This window comes from Papio anubis, chromosome 6 (genome assembly GCF_008728515.1).
Source record: "Papio anubis isolate 15944 chromosome 6, Panubis1.0, whole genome shotgun sequence".
In the NCBI taxonomy this organism is placed as follows: Eukaryota; Metazoa; Chordata; class Mammalia; order Primates; family Cercopithecidae; genus Papio; species Papio anubis.
In genome coordinates, this window is record NC_044981.1 from 58936296 (window position 1) to 58956115 (window position 19820).

At 39.0% G+C, this 19820-nt stretch overlaps 1 protein-coding gene across 4 annotated transcripts in view; it reads left to right on the forward strand.

Moving 5' to 3' along the window:
* The window catches only part of PTP4A1 (protein tyrosine phosphatase 4A1), a 50313-nt gene extending 31832 nt beyond the window's left edge, over positions 1-18481 (forward strand). The window contains exons 1-6 of one of the 4 annotated variants that reach the window (XM_009205433.4): positions 6573-6611; positions 11500-12051; positions 13562-13654; positions 14036-14166; positions 14401-14475; positions 15173-18481. In XM_009205433.4, the coding sequence (XP_009203697.1) occupies positions 11947-12051; positions 13562-13654; positions 14036-14166; positions 14401-14475; positions 15173-15290 (522 nt within the window). In that variant the 5' untranslated portion in view covers positions 6573-6611; positions 11500-11946 and the 3' untranslated portion in view covers positions 15291-18481. Of the gene's footprint in view, positions 1-6572; positions 6612-6780; positions 7489-8200; positions 8384-11499; positions 12052-13561; positions 13655-14035; positions 14167-14400; positions 14476-15172 lie in introns of those variants that run through there. The other 3 variants (XM_003897780.4, XM_009205432.4, XM_009205431.4) reach the window with 3 other exon arrangements.
* Positions 18482-19820: the final 1339 nt, after the last annotated feature.

The window sequence follows — 19820 nt, forward strand, 5'->3', positions numbered from 1 at the left end:
ATACGCATACTAAGTCCTTAACATGCATACTAAGCTCCTATAGAAGTAAATACTATATTAAGCGGCAGAATTACTAATGTGAATACACATTCTCATTTGATTTGGAGACTACCCAGGCAACTTTCAGGTTTATATTTAGATTGATTACAATTAGACATGAAAAATAAGGGACAGAGAATGGGCCTAATAGAGATTGATTGAAGAGAATTGTTTCTTAAAATAGACTTAAAAAAAAAAAAGTTGTTCAAAATTGCCTTAATCAATTTTACAGAAAAAATATTACCTCAAATGGTTTGATTTGATGACTTGATAAGATGTTACTTCTGATGCAGCAGGATTCATTTATTAAGATAAACATTTACATCTGTAGTACCCTCCTAGGTGGGTGACTGTTTCTATATATCTGACTCTGAACAAAACACAGTAGCCTACAGGCAGCTATTGACCTTTGGACTTTGTCTTTAGGCCAGATTCCTTAAAAGGCTTGTTGTGACAAGTTTATTTGCTCATTGGAAATTTCTGTGTCTAAAATTCCCACTGAAATTAGGATGTAGCACTGTTACAGAGTTTTGATTATTCATCAAAACTTATTCAAAAGACTTTTGATAAAACTTTAAAACTTTAAATCAATGTCTTAAGGAAGAATATTAAGTCACTTTTTAACATAGAGCATGTTTTAGTTTTGAATAATATTTAAGCAGTGCAAATTATATGTTCATAGAGATTCAAGCATAGGCATACCTTGGAGATATTGCAAGTTCAGCTCCAGACCACCACAATAAAACAAATATTACAATAAAGGAAGCCACATGCATTTTTTTGTTTCCCATTTACACTACTTTGTTGTCTGTTAAGTGTGCATAGCACTATGTCTAAAAAATGTACATACCTGTTTTGTCCCACTGAACCCATAGCTGGAGTTGCCTTAAAAGCAGCGGCAGGAGAATTCCTGCAAGAGAGTACCCCAAACCATTTGGAGACAGGGCTGGTTTGAGGTTTCAAAGAAAGAAGCTCCAAATGCCAGAGTGATCAGTCCAAAACATTTATTAAAGAAACTTGCAGGGTGTTGCAATGTATCATTGTGATGGACAGCAAGAGAAAAGGGTTGTTTTACCCACATAAGTCTGTAGTTAGGGGGTGAGAAGATGGAGTTTACATGAAAATTTAAGGAATTTGGCTCAGGGTCGGGGTCAGTTTCTTTCCAGTAAACCTAGATACTATTATCAGTGCCTGGGAATGTTCAAGCTGGTTTGGGTTCAAGCCAGCTGAGGAAAACCTATGGCTACGGCTGGTGGGTCACTGTGATTTTAGTCAGGACACAGAAAGGAAGTGGGGGAAACGGGTACCCTACAATACCTTAATTTAAAAATACTTTTGTTAAAAAATGCTAACAATCATCTGAGCCTTCAGCAAGTCACAATCTTTGCTGTTGGAGAATCCTGCCTCAATGATGATGGCAGCTGACTGATCAGGGAGGTAGTTGCTGAAGGTTAAGGTGGCTGTGGCAATTTCTTAAAATAAGACACTGGAGTTTGCTGCATTGATGACTCTTCACAAAAAATTTATCTGTAGCAGGCAGTGCTGTTTGACAGTATTTTACACACAAGAGAACACCTTTCAAAGTTGTAGTCAGTCCTCTTAAAACTCGCCCACTGCTTTATCAGCTAAGTTTATGTGATATTATAAATTCTTTATCATTTCAACAATGCTCACGGCATCTTCACCAGTGGTAGATTCTATCTCAAGAAACCACTCTCTTTTCTCCTTCATAAGAAGCAACTCCTCATTCATTCAAGTTTGATCATAAGATTGCAGCAATTTAGTCACCTCTTCAGACTCTGTTTCTAACTCAAATTATCTTGCTATTTCCACCATATCTGTAGTGATTTCCTCCACTGAAGTCTTGAACCCCCTCAAGGTCATCCATGAGAGTTGGAGTTAACTTCTTTCAAACTCCTGTTCATGCTGATATTTTTACCTCCTCTCATGAATGTTCTTAATGGCATCTAGAATCCTTTCCAGAATGTTTTTGGTTTACTTTGCTTAGATCCATCAGTGGAATCACCATCTATGGCAACTTATAACCTTATGAAATGTACTTAAATATTAAAACCTGAAAGTCAAAATTAATCCTTGATCTATGGGTTGCAAAATGGATGCTGTGTTAGCAGGCATGAAAACAACATTAATCTCCTCGTACATCTCAATCAGAGCCCTTCAATGACCATGTGCATTGTCAACAAGCAATAGTATTTTTAAATAAATCATGTTTTATCAGTAGGTCTTAACAGTGGACTTAAAATATTTAGTGAGCCACGCTAAACAGATGTGCTGTCAACCAGATTTTGTTCTTCCATTTATAGAGCACAGCAGAGTAGATTTAGCATAATTTTTAAGGGTCCTAGGATTTTCAGAATGGTAAATGAGCATCTGCTTCAAGTTAAAGTTACTAGCCACATCAGCCCCTAACAAGAGAATTGCCTGTCCTCCAAAGCTTTGAAGCCAAGCATTGACTTCTATAGCTATGAAAGTCCTGGATAGCATCTTCTTCCAATGTAAGACTGTTTTGTCTACATTGAAGATCTGTTAATTAGTGTAGCCACCTTCATCAATGTTCTTGGCTAAATCTTCTCAATAACTTGCTGCAGCTTTTCCATCAGCACTTACCGCTTCACCTTTCATTTTTATGTTAGGGAGAGGGCTTCTAGTTTTAAACCTCATGAACCCACCTCTGCTATCTTCAAACTTTTCTTCTACAACTTCCTAACCTCTCTCAGCCTTCATAAAAATGAGGAGAGTTAAGGCGTTGCTCTGGATTAGGCTTTGACTTAAGAGAATGCTGAACTCTAAAACTTTCTCCTTATCAACAATGAGACTGTTTCACTTTCTTATCATTCCTGTGTTCACTGGAGTAGCACTTTTAATTTCCTTCAAGAGCTTTTCCTTGGCATTCACAACTTGACTGTTTTGGGTATGAGGCCTAGTTTTCAGCCTATCTCTGCTTTCAACTTGCCTTACTCAGCTTAATCATTTTTAGCTTTGATTTAAAGTGAGAGATGAAGGACTCTTCCTTTCACTTGAACACTTAGAGGCCTTTGTAGGGTTATTAATTGGCCTAATTTCAGTATTGCCATGTCTCTCTGAGGGACTGGCCAATCAGCGGAGCAGTCAGAATATATACATTTATCAAATAAGTTTGCTATCTTAAATGGGTACAGTTTGTGGTGGCCCAAAACAATTCCAATAGTAACATCAAAGATCACTGTTCACAAGTTGACATAACAGATGTAATAATAATTTAAAAGTTTGAAATATTGGGAGAATTACCAAGATGTAACACAGAGACATGAAATGAGTACATGTTATTGGAAAAATGGCTCTGATGGACTTGACAAAAAGCTGTCACAAACCATCATTTTGTTAAAAAAAAAAACAGTATTTGCAAAGCACAATAAATGAAGGCATGCCTGTATACTACATATTTATTTTAATAATCATATAAGAAAATTAATTGGATATAAAATAGACTGCTCTAAAACAGCAAGAGGGAAATAAACTTTAACAATGCTGACAGTAGCCATGGCATACTTGAATTTTTAGGACTCTTGTTAAATATGGGTATGGGAACTTACCCTCCGCACCAGTATCCAGACACTTACTAGATTATGGCCCATTGGGGTATTTGCCTCTACTAAGTATATTTGCTAGACTGTCATTATATCTTGCAATCTAGTGTCTTTTTCTAGGTTGGTATTGTCCCATTTAATCTATCATTGCAATGATATTACTCTTGCTATATTAAATGTTTTTATCAGACTTCCTTGTAGCCCCAACCAATCTGAGAAGACTGAAAATCAAGGAATCCTTCACTCCTTTTGTAAACTTGGTATAAATGGAATCAATGTTTACTAGATCTGCTGTTCTGGCAAAGATTTCTCTGTTCTTCTTCATCAAGATTTGCCAGTCTTCCTCTGCACTCTTGCCTTCTGCAGTCTTTCATCTTCCATAAAAACATTCCTTGTAATATTCTTTTTTTGAAATGAAGTCTCACTCTGTCTCCCAGGCTGGAGTGCAGTGCCACGATCTCAGCTCAATGCAGTCTCTGCCTCCCGGCCCTCCAGTGAGTCTCCTTCCTCAGCCTCCCAAGTAACTGGGATTAGAGGTACCTGCCACCATGCCCAGCTAATTTTTTGTATTTTTAGTAGAGATGGGATTTCACCATATTGACCAGGTTGGTCTTGAACTCCTAACCTCAAGTGATCCACCCACCTTATTCTCCCAAAGTACTGGGATTACAGGCATGAGCCTGTATGCCACTACGCTCAACTTCCTTATAATATTCTTCTAGTCTTATTTCCCAACTGTTGGCTCTTATGTTTTGAATTGTCAGTAGAAAGTCCTGCCTATCGTGATGAGGTCAAGGACACATGTTTTGCTGAGAGAAGTAACTTCCAGCCGAGAATCTTGTTTAGCAGGAGGGAAAATCCTCTATATTAGAGCTTCTCCTGGAGCTCAGAGTAAGCACTGACTTTTAGAGGTGTTTTCTCACTTTTTGATGTCTGAAAGCACTATTTTCAAGTTTGTTAGAGACCCACTTTAAAAAAGTACAGGTGCTAATGCTCTGAGTGCAAGTCTGTAAGGGTTAGTGAGTCCTCAAATCACAGGAGTCTCCTGACCAATGTTGGGATGTTCTACTGTTCTCCAAGAATCTGCAGCTTAAAAGTATTAAACTCAATACAGCAGACACCCTCAGCATAGCAGTGAACCACAATGGCAGCTGACAAAGAAGCAGGAACATTTAATGGACTGGTCAGTAAGACCACACTTACGTCTTGTTTAAAATGTGTCCTTTCCTTTGGGAGGCTGAGGCAGGCAGATCTCTTGAGGTCAGGAGTTCAAAACCAACCTAGTCAACATGGGGTTTTCTAAAAGTACAAACAAATTAGCCAGGTGTGGTGGCAGGTGGCTGTAATCCCAGCTACTTGGGAGGCTGAGGCAGGAGAATCGCTGGAACCCAGGAGGCTGAGGTTGCAGTGAGCCAAGATCGTGACACTGCACTCCAACCTGGGCAACAGAGCAAGACTCCATCTCAAATAAATACATAAAATAAAATAAAGTGCATCATTTCTCTCAACAGCAAAAGCCTTATTTTTTCATCCTTTAAATATATTACTTCCATCATAGAATAAGATGGTACCTTGTCTGAGAGGCTAAGACCCCCAGGCCACTTGAGAATTTGAGAGCTTTTAGAACTTGATGAGCATAGCTGACTGGATACCTCATGTCAGCACTGCTTGTGGTAATTACAGGATCTGTGGATCACAAGGCTCACAACTTGTATCACAAGTTCTACAAGAAAATTGGCTAACACAGATTTGGCTCTGTTAATCATTTGCTGAGTTTATATCTTGTCCCACCAAACGTATTTTTTGAAACGCCATTACATGAAAAAGTTTCACTATTCCAATTATGTGTGTTTGCCAACTTTTGGAGTAAGAGTGGCTGATTGAATATGTGCTTTTTAACTACACTATTATATACATTGGCCAAGCTTTTTATATTAACCCTACCCATGAAGTATCACCAATATTTTCTCCCAGTGTGAAATTAACATTTCTCAAAAGCCTTTTGCCATATAAAAGTTTTAAGTTCTTATATATGATGAAATCTGTCCCTTTTTGACTTTGAATTCCCCAGCCTGCTTAGCTTTGTTCCTACCACCCAAGATTTTTTTTAAGCTTTCTATATTTTTTTAGAATTTAAGATTTTAGAGTCTTTACTTTTTTAAATCATTTATTTGTAAAGGGACATATTTCTCAAGTGTGCTAGTTTCCCTTGATTTTAATGGATTAAAATGTGTCCTAGGTGAGTCATTTTCTTCAAAATGACGATTAGTTTTTTTTCCTTTGAAAGTTTGGCCCAGGATTTTGTTTTTGTTTTTTGAAAGTTTTTATTTTACTTACAGTGTTAAGAAAGTTGAGTAACTAAACAACCAGAGTCTCTAAATAAATCCTAGGATGCTGCAGCGCACTGAGAGAGGACAAAATTTGATCCCTAAAGACCTCTCCAATCTCACACTCAGTGAAAATAACAAACAAAAGGCTTCAGTGTTAGTGGAAAACTGAGTTCTTCAAAAGCAGGTAAAGATCCTGTTTACTCCTTCCCCAGAGCTGAGGAGAAAGAGTTTTCAGATTATAAGTAACAGAGTTGCCCTTGTATGGCACAGAACTGCGATAAGACTTTACTTCTTAGGGGCTTAAATAATGAAGTCAGTAAAAGAGGACTGAAAACGAACATAAAAAAACGAACATAAAGAAGAGCTTTAGCTTTGACGCAAAGAATTACATCAGTGTTTGACAAAGCCGAAGATTCTTAATTTCTCAAAACACTTTCTTTAAGCACTTCCTAACCTTTCATTATCTGAGACAACATATCAAGTGAGCAGCAGTACAAAGGATGCATGTGATTTCGAAATGCCACAATTGAGCCAACTGCAGTTGCACGCGTACGTAGTATAGAGGCATGATCAGAAAAAGAATATAGGGAGCACAGGGCTTCGTCTGCATCAAAAGATACTCTCCCCATCTTCTATAGCATTAAGTTTTGCGAAGGTAAGTTTCTCCCCGCTTGAAAGCGCCCCCAGGGACAAGAATTCATCTTGACCAAGCCTAAGGCCGTGGCATGCAAGGTGTTGAGTCACCGGGTACAGCGGTCGTGCGACATAAATATTATTTGATGACGAATGTACTCGGGGCCCAGGTGCCAAGGTAAACCACTGGCAAAGATGACCGTGGTTAAGGCAGTAGAAAATAGGGTCGACACTGAGACGCGGTTCCAGCCCTAGAGGGATTGCATTTTACGATTCAGGCAAACTTCGAGTCTCCTCATGTGACATGTGTGCACTCCTGGATGGTTTTAATTATGAGAAACGTGGTTTGCAGCAGGAGTCCTTCCAGTCGATAGATCGGAATCTCTCTCGCTCCCACCCATTCTTAACCTCAGGCTTCCTGCATCCCGGAGTCCTCCCGGCAGCCCCTTCCCTCCCCCGCCCGGGGGATGCTCCGGTTCGGCGCTTAGCCATTCATCAACCGGTTCACACCGGCGGCGGCCGCCGCGGAGTGACGTCCGCGGGGGGCGGGTCTCCGCCCCCGCCTGTGGTCTCCCGGCCCGTGGTTGCAGGCCGCGATTGGTGGCTGGAGAGTTGCACGTCGCACCGGTTATAAAGGGGAGGGCTTGTGACGCAAGGGCGCCTCGGCGCGTGTATTGGCTCCTTCGGCTGCGGGCCGGCTCGGCTACGCGCTCTGCTCCGAGCCGCTCACTGCATGGTAGAGTCTGGTGCCCCCGCCGCCGCCTGCATCGCCGCCACCGCCGCTCCGCCACGACCACCGCCGCCTCCTGCCCTGCAGCCGCCACCACCGCCTGTGTCGCCGCCGCCTCGGGACCGGCTGTATGATTAGGCCACAATCTTCAATGAGTAAACATATTCCTGTGAGTAGCCGTCGCATCGTCGCCTCTCGGGTTGGGAGTCCACGACCGGCCCCCCTATCCCTGCTGTCGCCTTTGTTCGGAGCCCGGCGTCTCCTCCAGGTTGCCCTGGGTTGCAGTTCCGGTGGGTCCCGGGTGGGAGCTGGCTGGTTACGGCCCTGTGGCCGGCTGATTGCGGCCGGCTGTGCGGAGGCAGACGCCGGGCCCCTCGGGGCTGCAGGGTGGCGGTTGACCGCCGGAGGCACAGGCTTTTGAGTCCCTCCCGAGCCCGGGGCGACGGGGGCGGCGCGGTCCGGCTTGCGCGGCGGCCGGGGGTAATTTCGGCTTCCGCAGCGGGTCGGATGGGTGGCACAAAAGCCGCTTTGTGACCGCCGCCTCCGCCCTTGGCCCTTTGGTCTGGCGCGACCCGTCCGGGCATGGCAGGCTCCGCGGCGTCCCGGGGCCTCTTTGTTCGGCCGGAGGAGAGTGGCTGTACTGGGAGCGGGAGACGTGGCCCGGGGTGGGGCGAGGGTTGCGCGTGTCACTGCGGAGCCGGATACGGGGAGGGCGCGGCGGTGGCGGGTTCGCCTCCAGATCCGGGCGGGCGTGGGGTAGGCGGGACAGCCTGGCACGGGTGGTAACGATCTGGTCCCAGAGCTTCTCGGAGCTCCGGGGTGGGCGCGGGACAGCCACTGGGTGCAGCTACACTCCTGTGCTCGACGGCCGGGACCCGAGCCTCAGACAAAATGGCCTCGGCGCCCGCGCCTGACTGAAGGCGCGGCGCGAACCCGTGATTGCGGCGCAGAGAGGGGGCGCAGCGGGCGTGCTCGGGCGCACACAGCCGCGTGCGCGGGGCGGCGGCCCTCGGGGGCATTCCGCGAGTTGCACCCCTGCCCGGGCCAGAGAGGGGTTCTGCTAGGTGAGAACTTCGGCCCTCCGCCCCGCCCTCCTCCCAGGCTCCACCTGGTAATTCGAGCTGTTCCGGATTTATCGCCCCACCTCGGGCTCGTGATAATGGGAACAAGTCTAGTCTTGTCCTTTCTCTGGGCCAGTCGTGGAGAAATGGCCAGGGTCGGAGCGTCTTGGAAACTGACAGGGCTACTGTTAGTTACACTGACTCGAAGGACTTCCCGTCCGGGCACCAGCATACGTTTCCCCTGCCAATTTTGGAAGGGCCCTGGATGGCGCCTTTTAATCGGGGACTGTTTAGAACTGTTCCTGAACTCTGTGGTGTAATATGTTGTTGCCTCCTGTTGGTTTGTGGCAGCAGTAGCCAACCACAGCCAGAATTCTGAGGGTTTTTTATCTTCTGGCCGCGGAGCCCTCTACCAGTCCACGAGTATTAAGTGATTTGCACTACGATTGGAACCGTTGACCTGCTCGACATCCAGATCCTGAGGCGGTGCTTCCTGTTAGTCAGTTGAAAACTAGATCATTCCCAAGAGTGAGCGGCATTTTACGCATGCTTTCTTAGGTGCCCTAAGACCTAAGTAGATGTGGAACAGACTATTCAAGGAATTATTTGGCAAAAGAGTTATACACATTAATTGGCTTGACTCTGCAGTATAATAGTGACTTAAGCTTCTGCACAGAGATTGCTCTTTCCTCCTCTCCCCTCTTGTATACGATTGTGATTATAATGCAACTGATATGTGGGAGGGAAAAAATCCCCATCATGGATAGTTTTTCCTGTGGGTAGGATATTGGGAATGGAGGAGTGTCTTGGGCGGAACAGAAAGCTATGGGTCGTCACCACTGCTTTAACAGACGAGTCCCCCCAGCCACTAGGTGGCTCCACTCAGTAAAAATAACCAGTTCAGGAAAGGAATTCTTAATATAGTGCTTTCTCTGCTTCCTGATCAAAGTGCTTACTTACATGAAGGGATATGGCCCGACTAGGTTGTAGCCAACTGGAGTTTTAGCTGTTAAATAGGGAAATAGTGGTGTGAAATACTGTCTCAAATCAGCTTTTAATTGAAAAGTAATACCTGGAAATTAGAATACTGTGTTAAGTCATTATAAATCTTTTAAAGATCATTGTATGTCATTGGGAAACTGTCAGAATACACTTTATTCTACAGAGATAGTATTTAGAACTTGGGGTGAAAGTATAATGAAATTACTTTCAGATTGCTACAGTCTCTATTCACTGTAACTGTGATGTTTAAATTAAGTGTAATTTAAACACTTAATTTTTTAACCCAGCTGACCAAGTAGGGGGAGTAACCTCTGAGGGCTTGTTTGAATAAACTTGTGATAATGAAAGTTACCTTTCTTATGGGACCTTATGATAAATGACCGTTAATGCTATTTCTGTGTTTTACCAGAAAAGTAGGCTGGGTTTTTGACTTGATGTTTTCTGCAATAATCATAAGAATTATTCTTAAAATTTAGCAAAGTTCTAGAAACTATAACTAGCATGGGACTATTTAAAGGTGTAAAATGGAAATGGGAGCAGATCGTTTGAATTTTAAGACTTCAAATGCTTACATTTAAGCGTAGAAACTAATGGAACCTTTTGTTAAAACTTTTTTGGTGATGAGAGTATACATGAAGTGCTTTAGGAAGTGGCTATGAATTACTGCTCTTGTTAACCTGTTATTAATACTTTCCTTAGAGCCCTCTTTACTCCCAAGTACACGGGTACTTTATAAACTATTTGGAAGAAGACTAATTATTAACATCAGTGTCTTCCATGTACATATTTTAAAAGTATCCTGTGACTGTGGGTTTAATGTTTGATATTGGCATAAAATGATTTAGTTCTTAAGGGGGAACTTAGAGAAAATATAAATGCATTCATATTTGTTTATATTTATTGGTTACAATAGTTACTTTACTTTGAGACCTACCACTTCCACCTTCAACATCCCTTTGTCCCCCTTCTCTGAGTTGGATTTCAGTTTTGAGTTGTATATGTGACATTTTGGTTTTAAAATACAAAAGAACACTATTGGCCGGGCGCGGTGGCTCAAGCCTGTAATCCCAGCACTTTGGGAGGCCGAGACAGGCGGATCATGAGGTCAGGAGATCAAGACCATCCTGGCTAACACAGTGAAACCCCGTCTCTACTAAGAAATGCAAAAAACTAGCCGGGCGAGGTGGCGGGCGCCTGTAGTCCCAGCTACTCGGGAGACTGAGGCAGGAGAATGGCGTGAACCCGGGAGGCGGAGCTTGCAGTGAGCTGAGATCCGGCCACTGCACTCCAGCTTGGGCGACAGAGTGAGACTCCGTCTCAAAAAAAAAAAAAAAGAACACTATTAAAATTATGAATATTTTCTTTATAGTTATAAATGAGAGTTCCTTCCTTTTTAAATTCATAAGCATACATTCTTATATTTCATATAACAAGTTGATTTTTAGAGACTCATTTTCCTCGTCTTCAGTTTAATGGGAATGATAACAGATTGTTAAGGATAAAATGAGATTCTAAATATAGACACACTTAAATCAGTCTAAGAAAAGGATATAAAAGCATAAAGTTGGAAAGGAACTTAAGATGTTTCAGTTTGTGAGTTAAGTAAATTATGCAAGACTAATAACTTCAGAGTTATCTGGAGTTTGTATTAATGTGTAAAAATGTTTTCGTTAGTTGGAAAAAACATAAAGTTATGTATGTAATTAGAAAGTAAAGAAAACAACTATCAAAAGGAATAATTAATAGAATCATAATTATATGTTATATATAGATATAGAGAAAGAATATAACTATATAGATAGAATATATATGAATATGTATATATGAGAGTATGTATATGAATTTCACAAAAATGTAACAATGGGCTTTTTTTTTCTTTTCTGAGGAATCTTAGTAATAGATCATGGATTTCAGTTTAATCTATCTGACTGCTTGTTTTATGCTGATTGATTTAATCTGTACTCACCCCTTGAATTTTGCGATTCAAGTAAAAGTTGATGAAGTGGCTCAGGCCCTGCTTTAGATAGTTGTGTACTTAAATAGTGTAAAACCCTAATATATTTCTTTTGAATTGGAAAATAACTTATTCTGTCTTTCTGTCTTTTTGTTTTAAACAGCAATTCTGTGGTGTTCTTGGTCACACATTTATGGAGTTTCTGAAGGGCAGTGGAGATTACTGCCAGGCACAGCACGACCTCTATGCAGACAAGTGAACTGTAGAAACTGATTACTACTCCACCAAGAAGCCCCCATAAGAGTGGTTATCCTGGACACAGAAGTGTTGAATTGAAATCCACAGAGCATTTTACAAGAGTTCTGACCTGGATGGGGTAAACCTCAGTGCACTTCTTTTCTGTTGGCCTCAGTATTACTGGATTGAAGAATTGCTGCTTCTTGTTAGGAGGTTCATTTCATTTATCATTACTTACAACTTCATACTCAAGCACTGAGAATTTCAAGTGGAGTATATTGAAGTAGACTTCAGTTTCTTTGCATCATTTCTGTATTCGATTTTTTTTTTAATTATTTCATAACCCTATTGAGTGTTTTTTAACTAAATTAACATGGCTCGAATGAACCGCCCAGCTCCTGTGGAAGTCACATACAAGAACATGAGATTTCTTATTACACACAATCCAACCAATGCGACCTTAAACAAATTTATAGAGGTAAGATTTGATATGTTTTAGTAGCTTAAATTGATTGCAATATAATAGTGGAGCTTATAGCTAACAAAATAAATAGTACTTTGGAAAATATGAGATGGTATACCTACAATTCCAGTTCCCAGAAATAAATGTCAATGTCTTCTATAGGTTAGAGGTATATTTATACATTTTGAGAAGGGCATGTGCTTGAGTTAATAATTCTTGCACCTGAGTTTGCTTAAATTGATATGTGGACAGTAAAACAGTATAACTCTTACTTATCTTGCAAGAAATTTGCATGGGAAAGATTGCCATTTATGGATTTTTTATATATCTGCTTAACTTAATGACTAATGCCATAAACCAAAGTTGGTTGGTCTTGGACCCCATTTGATGCTTAGAATCCCTCAACTACAAATTCTGTTCCTTCCTAATGGTAGCTATGTAGCCAAAACTCTACCTGCCTCTTTACTAGGAGAAAGGAATTGAATGCTGAATAATATATCAGGATGTGCACACGTTTTACTTTATAAATACCTACAGTTGTTAAGAAACAGCAAATAGGCCTCTCAGAACATATGGAAATACTTTTTTGGAAAGACGGAGTTTCGTTCTGTCACTCAGGCTGCAGTGCAGTGGCGTGATCTTGGCTCACTGCAACCTCTGCCTCCCGGGTTTAAGCAATTCTCCTGCCTCAGCCTCCTGAATAGCTGGGGGGGTGGGGGGACTACAGGCGTGCGCCACTTTGCCCAGCTAAGTTTTGTATTTTTAGACGGAGTTTCACCATGTTGGCCAGGCTGGTCTCAAACTCCTGACCTCAGGTGATCCACCCACCTCATCCTCTCAAAGTGCTGGGATTATAGGTGTGAGCCCCCACGCCTGGCTGGGAAATACTTTAATGGTACTTTAATTTTTATTACCATATATTTTGTTTATGTATATATATATATAATTTTTGTTACTATATATATACGTGTGTGTGTGTGTAATGTCAGGAGAGTTATAATTAGTAATAATGCATTTTTAAGCCTGTAGTTTTAAATGGTATGTGGGCTTTTTTACTGTATTTAAGACTTCATTCTATGTATTTCAAATGAGTAAAGTTTAAGGAGTGAGTATAATTGAGTCAAGTCAGATTACTCAATTAGTTATAAATAATGCCTTTAGTTATATTTACCTTTGTCTGCATTGCTGCTAGCCCCTTTTAGTTAATGTTTTATCCCAATCTGGTATTACCATAACTATAAACAACTTCAATGTATGAAGGGGGTACACCATTTAAAAAAAAGAAAGAAAACTTCTCCAGTTTATTAAAAATATGTATGGTATTTACAACTTTTCTTTTTACATTCTAGCATTGTCATTTAAAACAAAATTTGCTTTTGTGTTAAACATAAATAGATTATCTCATTATTTAAATGATTTTCTGTTAACCAGCATACTTACTGATCAGAGATGATCAGAATATAAAATGTTGAGTAATGGTGATGTGGTTAAACATTAAGATTATTTTAATGTATGTTTTATCCAGGAACTTAAGAAGTATGGAGTTACCACAATAGTAAGAGTGTGTGAAGCAACTTACGACACTACTCTTGTGGAGAAAGAAGGTATCCATGTTCTTGTAAGTATTTAACAGTTCCTATGTTTTTATAGTGCTATGCTACAAAAGTTTATTCAAATAGTAAATTCAAATATCTATATAAGTCATAAATAGACCTCAAAAAGCTATTTAAAAAATTATATTGTTGTGCAGAATCGTAGTTTCTAAATAAAGGTGAAAAGCTAAGCAAGGATTTGAAGTTGTGAAACATTTTTGTAAAGATTGAGCATTTAGTCACATTTGGTAGACAACAAGGTTTAGTAAGATGTGATTAAACATTAAAATGAGAATGCTTTTGAAAACATTTGCATGTTAGAAATTTAGAATTATTACTACAGTGTTTATATTAATGATCTATTTTAGATATTTAATTTTTAATATTTAAATATTCTTTTGACTTAGGATTGGCCTTTTGATGATGGCGCACCACCATCCAACCAGATTGTTGATGACTGGTTAAGTCTTGTAAAAATTAAGTTTCGTGAAGAACCTGGTTGTTGTATTGCTGTTCATTGCGTTGCAGGCCTTGGGAGGTAAATGAATTTATCAATTTGATTCTAGGTAAAAGTCTGGGTTGATAATGAAAATACAGAAACTTGAAACATCCTTATAATTTTTTAAATATAAAGTCAACGTTTGTCATAGGTATTACTTGAACAGGAAGGGTGGTGGATAATGATACTTCTGAGTTGGGGAGTGTTTGGAGAAATAAATTTATGAAGATTTGAATTTGAAAAAAGTATTTATCAAAATTCTCGCCTTACCAGAGCTCCAGTACTTGTTGCCCTAGCATTAATTGAAGGTGGAATGAAATACGAAGATGCAGTACAATTCATAAGACAGTAAGTAATGGATTCTCTTTTCATTTCCTTATTGAATGTCAGTGAGTAATAGCCCATCAAATCATGATTTTTTTTGAGATAGTATTAAAACCAGGAAATCAAGATACTACATTCTTTTTTGCATTTCATGCAGATGCTCATATTATTAAGATTCTAATCCAACAAGAGTTTTTGAATTATTGTTTTGCTTTAAATACTTGATTGAATATGTTGGTTGTTATTTTGTATTTTTATTGAGGTATAATTAAGATATAATTAAAGAGACAATAAAATGCACAGGTCTCTAAAGGAGACCAGTTGACAATAACAGTCAAATTAACCATCCAATACAACACAGAATATTTTGAGTGCTCTAGAATATGCTTTTGTGGCTTTTGTAGTCATCTTCACTGCTACCAGAGGCAACTTCTGACTTCACTATAAATTAGTTTTGTCTTTTCTTGGACTTACATATAAATGGATTTGTGAGTCGACTATTATAACTAATACTCAAAAGAAGATATATGGAAAATTAACTTTTTATGATTTTTTCCATTTGCACTGATGTGCCTGTTCATATTCATTTCTGCATCAGGTCACAGCCTAATTAATCAAAAGATAAATTGCCACAAGAAAGGTGATGGTTGTCCATAAGACACTAAATATTACTGTAGGGGGCTTTTGCCTTCTTTCATTTTTTTTTTTTTCTCCCTCCCAGAAAGCGGCGTGGAGCTTTTAACAGCAAGCAACTTTTGTATTTGGAGAAGTATCGTCCTAAAATGCGGCTGCGTTTCAAAGATTCCAACGGTCATAGAAACAACTGTTGCATTCAATAAAATTGGGGTGCCTAATGCTATTGGAAGTGGAACTTGAGATAGGGTCTAATTTGTTATACATATTAGCCAACATGTTGGCTTAGTAAGTCTAATGAAGCTTCCATAGGAGTATTGAAAGGCAGTTTTACCAGGCCACAAGCTAGACAGATTTGGCAACCTCTGTATTTGGGTTACAGTCAACCTATTTGGATACTTGGCAAAAGATTCTTGCTGTCAGCGTATAAAATGTGCTTGTCATTTGTATCAATTGACCTTTCCCAAAATCATGGAGTATTGAGTTATGACTTGTTTAAATCTATTCCCATGCCAGAATCTTATCAATACATAAGAAATTTAGGAAGATTAGGTGCCAAAATACCCAGCACAATACTTGTATATTTTTAGTACCATACAGAACTAAAATCCCAGGAACTATGAACACTCTAGACCTTATGTGGTTTATTCCTTCACTCATTTCAAACATTGAAAGTAGGGCCTACATGGTTATTTGCCTGCTCACTTTATGTTTACATCTCCCACATTCATACCGGTATACATCAGGTTTGCTTAACCATTGATTTTTTTTTTTTTTTTTTTTTTACCAAGTCTTACAGTGATTATTTAATATGTTTCTATAAATCTCACTTTGTGCTGTTATTAAAAAAACCTCCATTTTGAAAATCTACATTGTACAGAAGCACATGTCTTTAATGTCTTCAGACAAAAAAGCCTTACATTAATTTAATGTTTGCACTCTGAGGTGCAACTTAACAGGGAGGGCCTGAGAAAAGAATGGGAGGGGGCTATTAATTATTTTTAGCAAAATGTTGCCTTTGTCTTGTGCAGAACATGTAGAATATGCTCTTTAATTTAGTAAAATATTTTTTTAAAAGGCAGAGATGCTTTGTTATTGTAATCATAAACTTCCTGAAATTCTTGTAATTTTTTTTTCCATACTTATCAGAAGCGTGTTTACCAACTTATTTTTGTTTGAAAGTGTGATTTTTTTTTTTCCTTCCCAACCTCTCTTGCAAAAAAAGAAATGGGTTTCTGCTAATGAATTGAGCAGACATCTAATATTTTATATGCCTTTTGAGCTGTGTAACTTAATATTTGGATACTTGATAATTTGTTTTATTATGTAATTGGTAAAATGGTGATGTGTATTAATGTTAGTTCAACCATATATTTATACTGTCTGGGGATGTGTGGTTATAGTTCTGTGGGAGAAATAATTTTGTCAGTGTTCACCAGCTTGTAAAAACTTAGTGCGAGAGCTGAAACATCTAAATAAATAATGACATGCATTTATCACCATTGAGATTGTTTTGCTTAAAATTAACTTATTTTGTAGAAAACAAATGAATTGCACTTCACTTAATGTGTGTCCTCATCTTTTTACAAATAAATGAAGGATTATAAATGATGTCAGCATTTTAGTAAGCTGTTAGACAAAATTTGTTAGGGTCGTTCATGAAAACTGTTTTAATACTAAAAGCACTTTCCATTATATACTTTTTAAAGGTCTAGATAATTTTGAACCAATTTATTATTGTGTACTGAGGAGAAATAATGTATAGTAGAGGAGGACAGCCTTGGTTTCTAAAGCTCAGTTCTACTAGTTGCATGGTTTTGTGCAACTTCTGAGCCTCAGTTTTCTCCTTTGCAAATTAATAATTACATACCTTTATAGATTTTGAAATTAATTTAAATGTTAGTATTTGGCTTACTGTTAAGTTTCCTTTAATGATCCAAAATAATCCCTTTGATAGTTCATGTTAATCTAAATCTAGATGTCTTTGTCTAATTTTTTTTGAATAGCAGTTATAAATGTAAAGGACTCCAAGTTTAAGTAAAAAGTGATACTCTACCTTGTGTTTCAAAGAATTTAGTTCCACCTCTTCATACCAGTTTAACACTTAATATATTCCATTGAATTTTAGACAGGCAAAAGGAAGAACAGGGGCCTCTGGAGGCCCTTGGTTATTTAAATCTTGGATTATTTATGATAATAATCACAAATTTTTGACTGTTTAACCTGAGCTTTTTTTTTTTTTTTTAAAGGAAATACAGCCTAGTCTTGATGAGAAAATAATTTTATATCATCAATTACTAAATGTTAAACTATTACCACACAGCCCATAAAACAGCATTTGCGTTTATTGAGAGAGAGGATGTGCCATCATGATTAATGAAAAATATCTTTTGAGTTTGAAAAGAAATTAATTTGCAGTGTTTGGATTGTATATATGGTGCTAAAAATAAATTAATTTACTTTATAAACCTTATCTGTACATTATACGATGTGATGAAATTTGCTTTTTATCCAAATATTTTGTATCTTGTAAATATGGCTAATTATAGGAATGCCTATAATACATCTTAGATTCCTGATATCTAATACGAGTTCAAAGAGTTATGAGTTGAAGTCTTGAATGCAAGAAACTATCTGATGGTGTTCTAAAATTTGGTTAGTTGGGTTTGGATGGGATGGTGTAAATAGAGACTAGTTGCCTAGGCTTATCTATAAAAACCATAATGTTGCTGATGTAAGTAATGCAGTTACTGAATCATAAGAAAATGCCATCTCTTTTTAGTTGAAGGAAAACTCTGGAAGTAGGTGCCATTGGTCATTCTGCAGTGCACTGCAACCATTGTTTCCCCTAGTGCCCTCTTTTCCCTAGGGCATTGCTCTCCTATTCCCACACCTTAACACAGCTCTATACCTAGAAGCAGCCAGCCCAGGCATGCAGTCACATTTAATCACATCCCCTTTCTAGAGTGCTTCAAAATGATGTAGTCCCTCAACTTGGCTAGAGAATCTCAATCTCTAGTTAAATGTCATATTCATCTGGTAAATATTTACTGTTTGCCAGGCATTTAAGAGTATGGCAAAGAACATGAAAGATGGTGTCACTAGATTTTGGTCACCAATGAGTACCCCACCCCTTGCCATGATTAAGAGAGAATGCTTTCTATTGGAGTTTCAAGAAATATAATTTGAGAATACTTTAAAGGGAAGTGGAAGTATAAGTGAATATTTTTCTTTTACATGTAAACAATGAAGTTAATTCAAAGTAAGTTTTAAAATACATGAAGTAGTGTCTGCCGTACATGTTTATATTCTACATTCTTGCTTCCTTAAATTAATGTTTGTGTGTGTATATGTGCCTCACACCTGAATTGAAAATTAAAGACTGGTTTAAAAGTGACAGTTAATGTTTCTCCATTACATTTGGGGTAACCAGCCTAAGTGGAATCTTGGAAGGAGAATAAGGGAAAAGTTGTATTTGCCTTCAATGAATTAAACCAGTGATATGTGTTAACGTATGAATGAAAGGATTGATGGTGATTTTATAATTATATATATTGCCACAGTAACCAGTTAATATACTTAAATTGATAGCTACCATTTATTAATGATTTTATTTTCAGGTAATTCTTATAATTCGATTCCCTTCCAACAGTGTCCCAATTTTATAGTAAGGGATTTGGGCCTCCAGCTAGGGGACTAGCTAATAAGTGGTAGAAGTCAGGGATTCAAACCTGTGTTTGAGCCTGTCCACTACACCACACAGTTATGTAAATAAATATGCATGAGTTTTTTTGTTTTGAGATGGAGTTTCATTCTTGTTGCCCAGGCTGGAGATAATGGCCTGATCTCAGCTCACTGCAACCTCCACCTCCCGGGTTCAAGTGATTCTCCTGCTTCAGCCTCCCAAGTAGCTGGGATTACAGGCATGCGCCACCACACTTGACCAATTTAGTATTTTTAGGAGAAACCTAACTGTGACAGAAGGCAAAAGGGGATTTAGAGCGTCTCACATGGCGATTAAAAGCTTGACTAAGAAATCATACATGTCCCTTAACTCAGAAATACAATTCTATCATGTGCTGAAAGGCCAGAACTACACAGAATTAATCACCTCTACCTCAGGGTTTAAAAGAGTACATGCACAGCAACATTTTACATAACTGAAATGCTGAACATAAGGGGTTAAAGTTTCCAGGCAGCCAAAATGGATGTCATGAAATTCAGGCACTAAAGTTGAGAAGCACGTGGGTAGCAATTAAGATACATTTGTAAGCCTGATACGAGACAAATTTGGAATCATAAAAACTAAACAATATAAAAAGTACAGCCACTTGGAACAAGTCAATACTACGACTAACAGCTTTAAGCTTATACACCTCAATTGACCTTAAGGAAATCGATATTTCATACACAGCACAGAACAATTAGATGCTTACAATGATTGACAATAGTCATCAAGAGTATAAACCATTAAGTTTGGTTGTGTGTGTGTGTGTTTAGGTTAGTACTGCATTCACTTTTTTTTTTTTTTTTGAGACAGGGTCTCGTCACCCAGGCTGGAGTGCAGCGGTACAATCTTGGCTCTCTGCATCTTCAACCACCTGGGTTCAAGCGATACTCCTACCTTAGCCTCCTGAGTAGCTGGGACTACAGGCATGCACCACCACACCTGGCTAATTTTTGTATTTTTAGTAGAAAAGGGGTTACTCCATGTTGCCCAGGCTGGTCTCAAACTC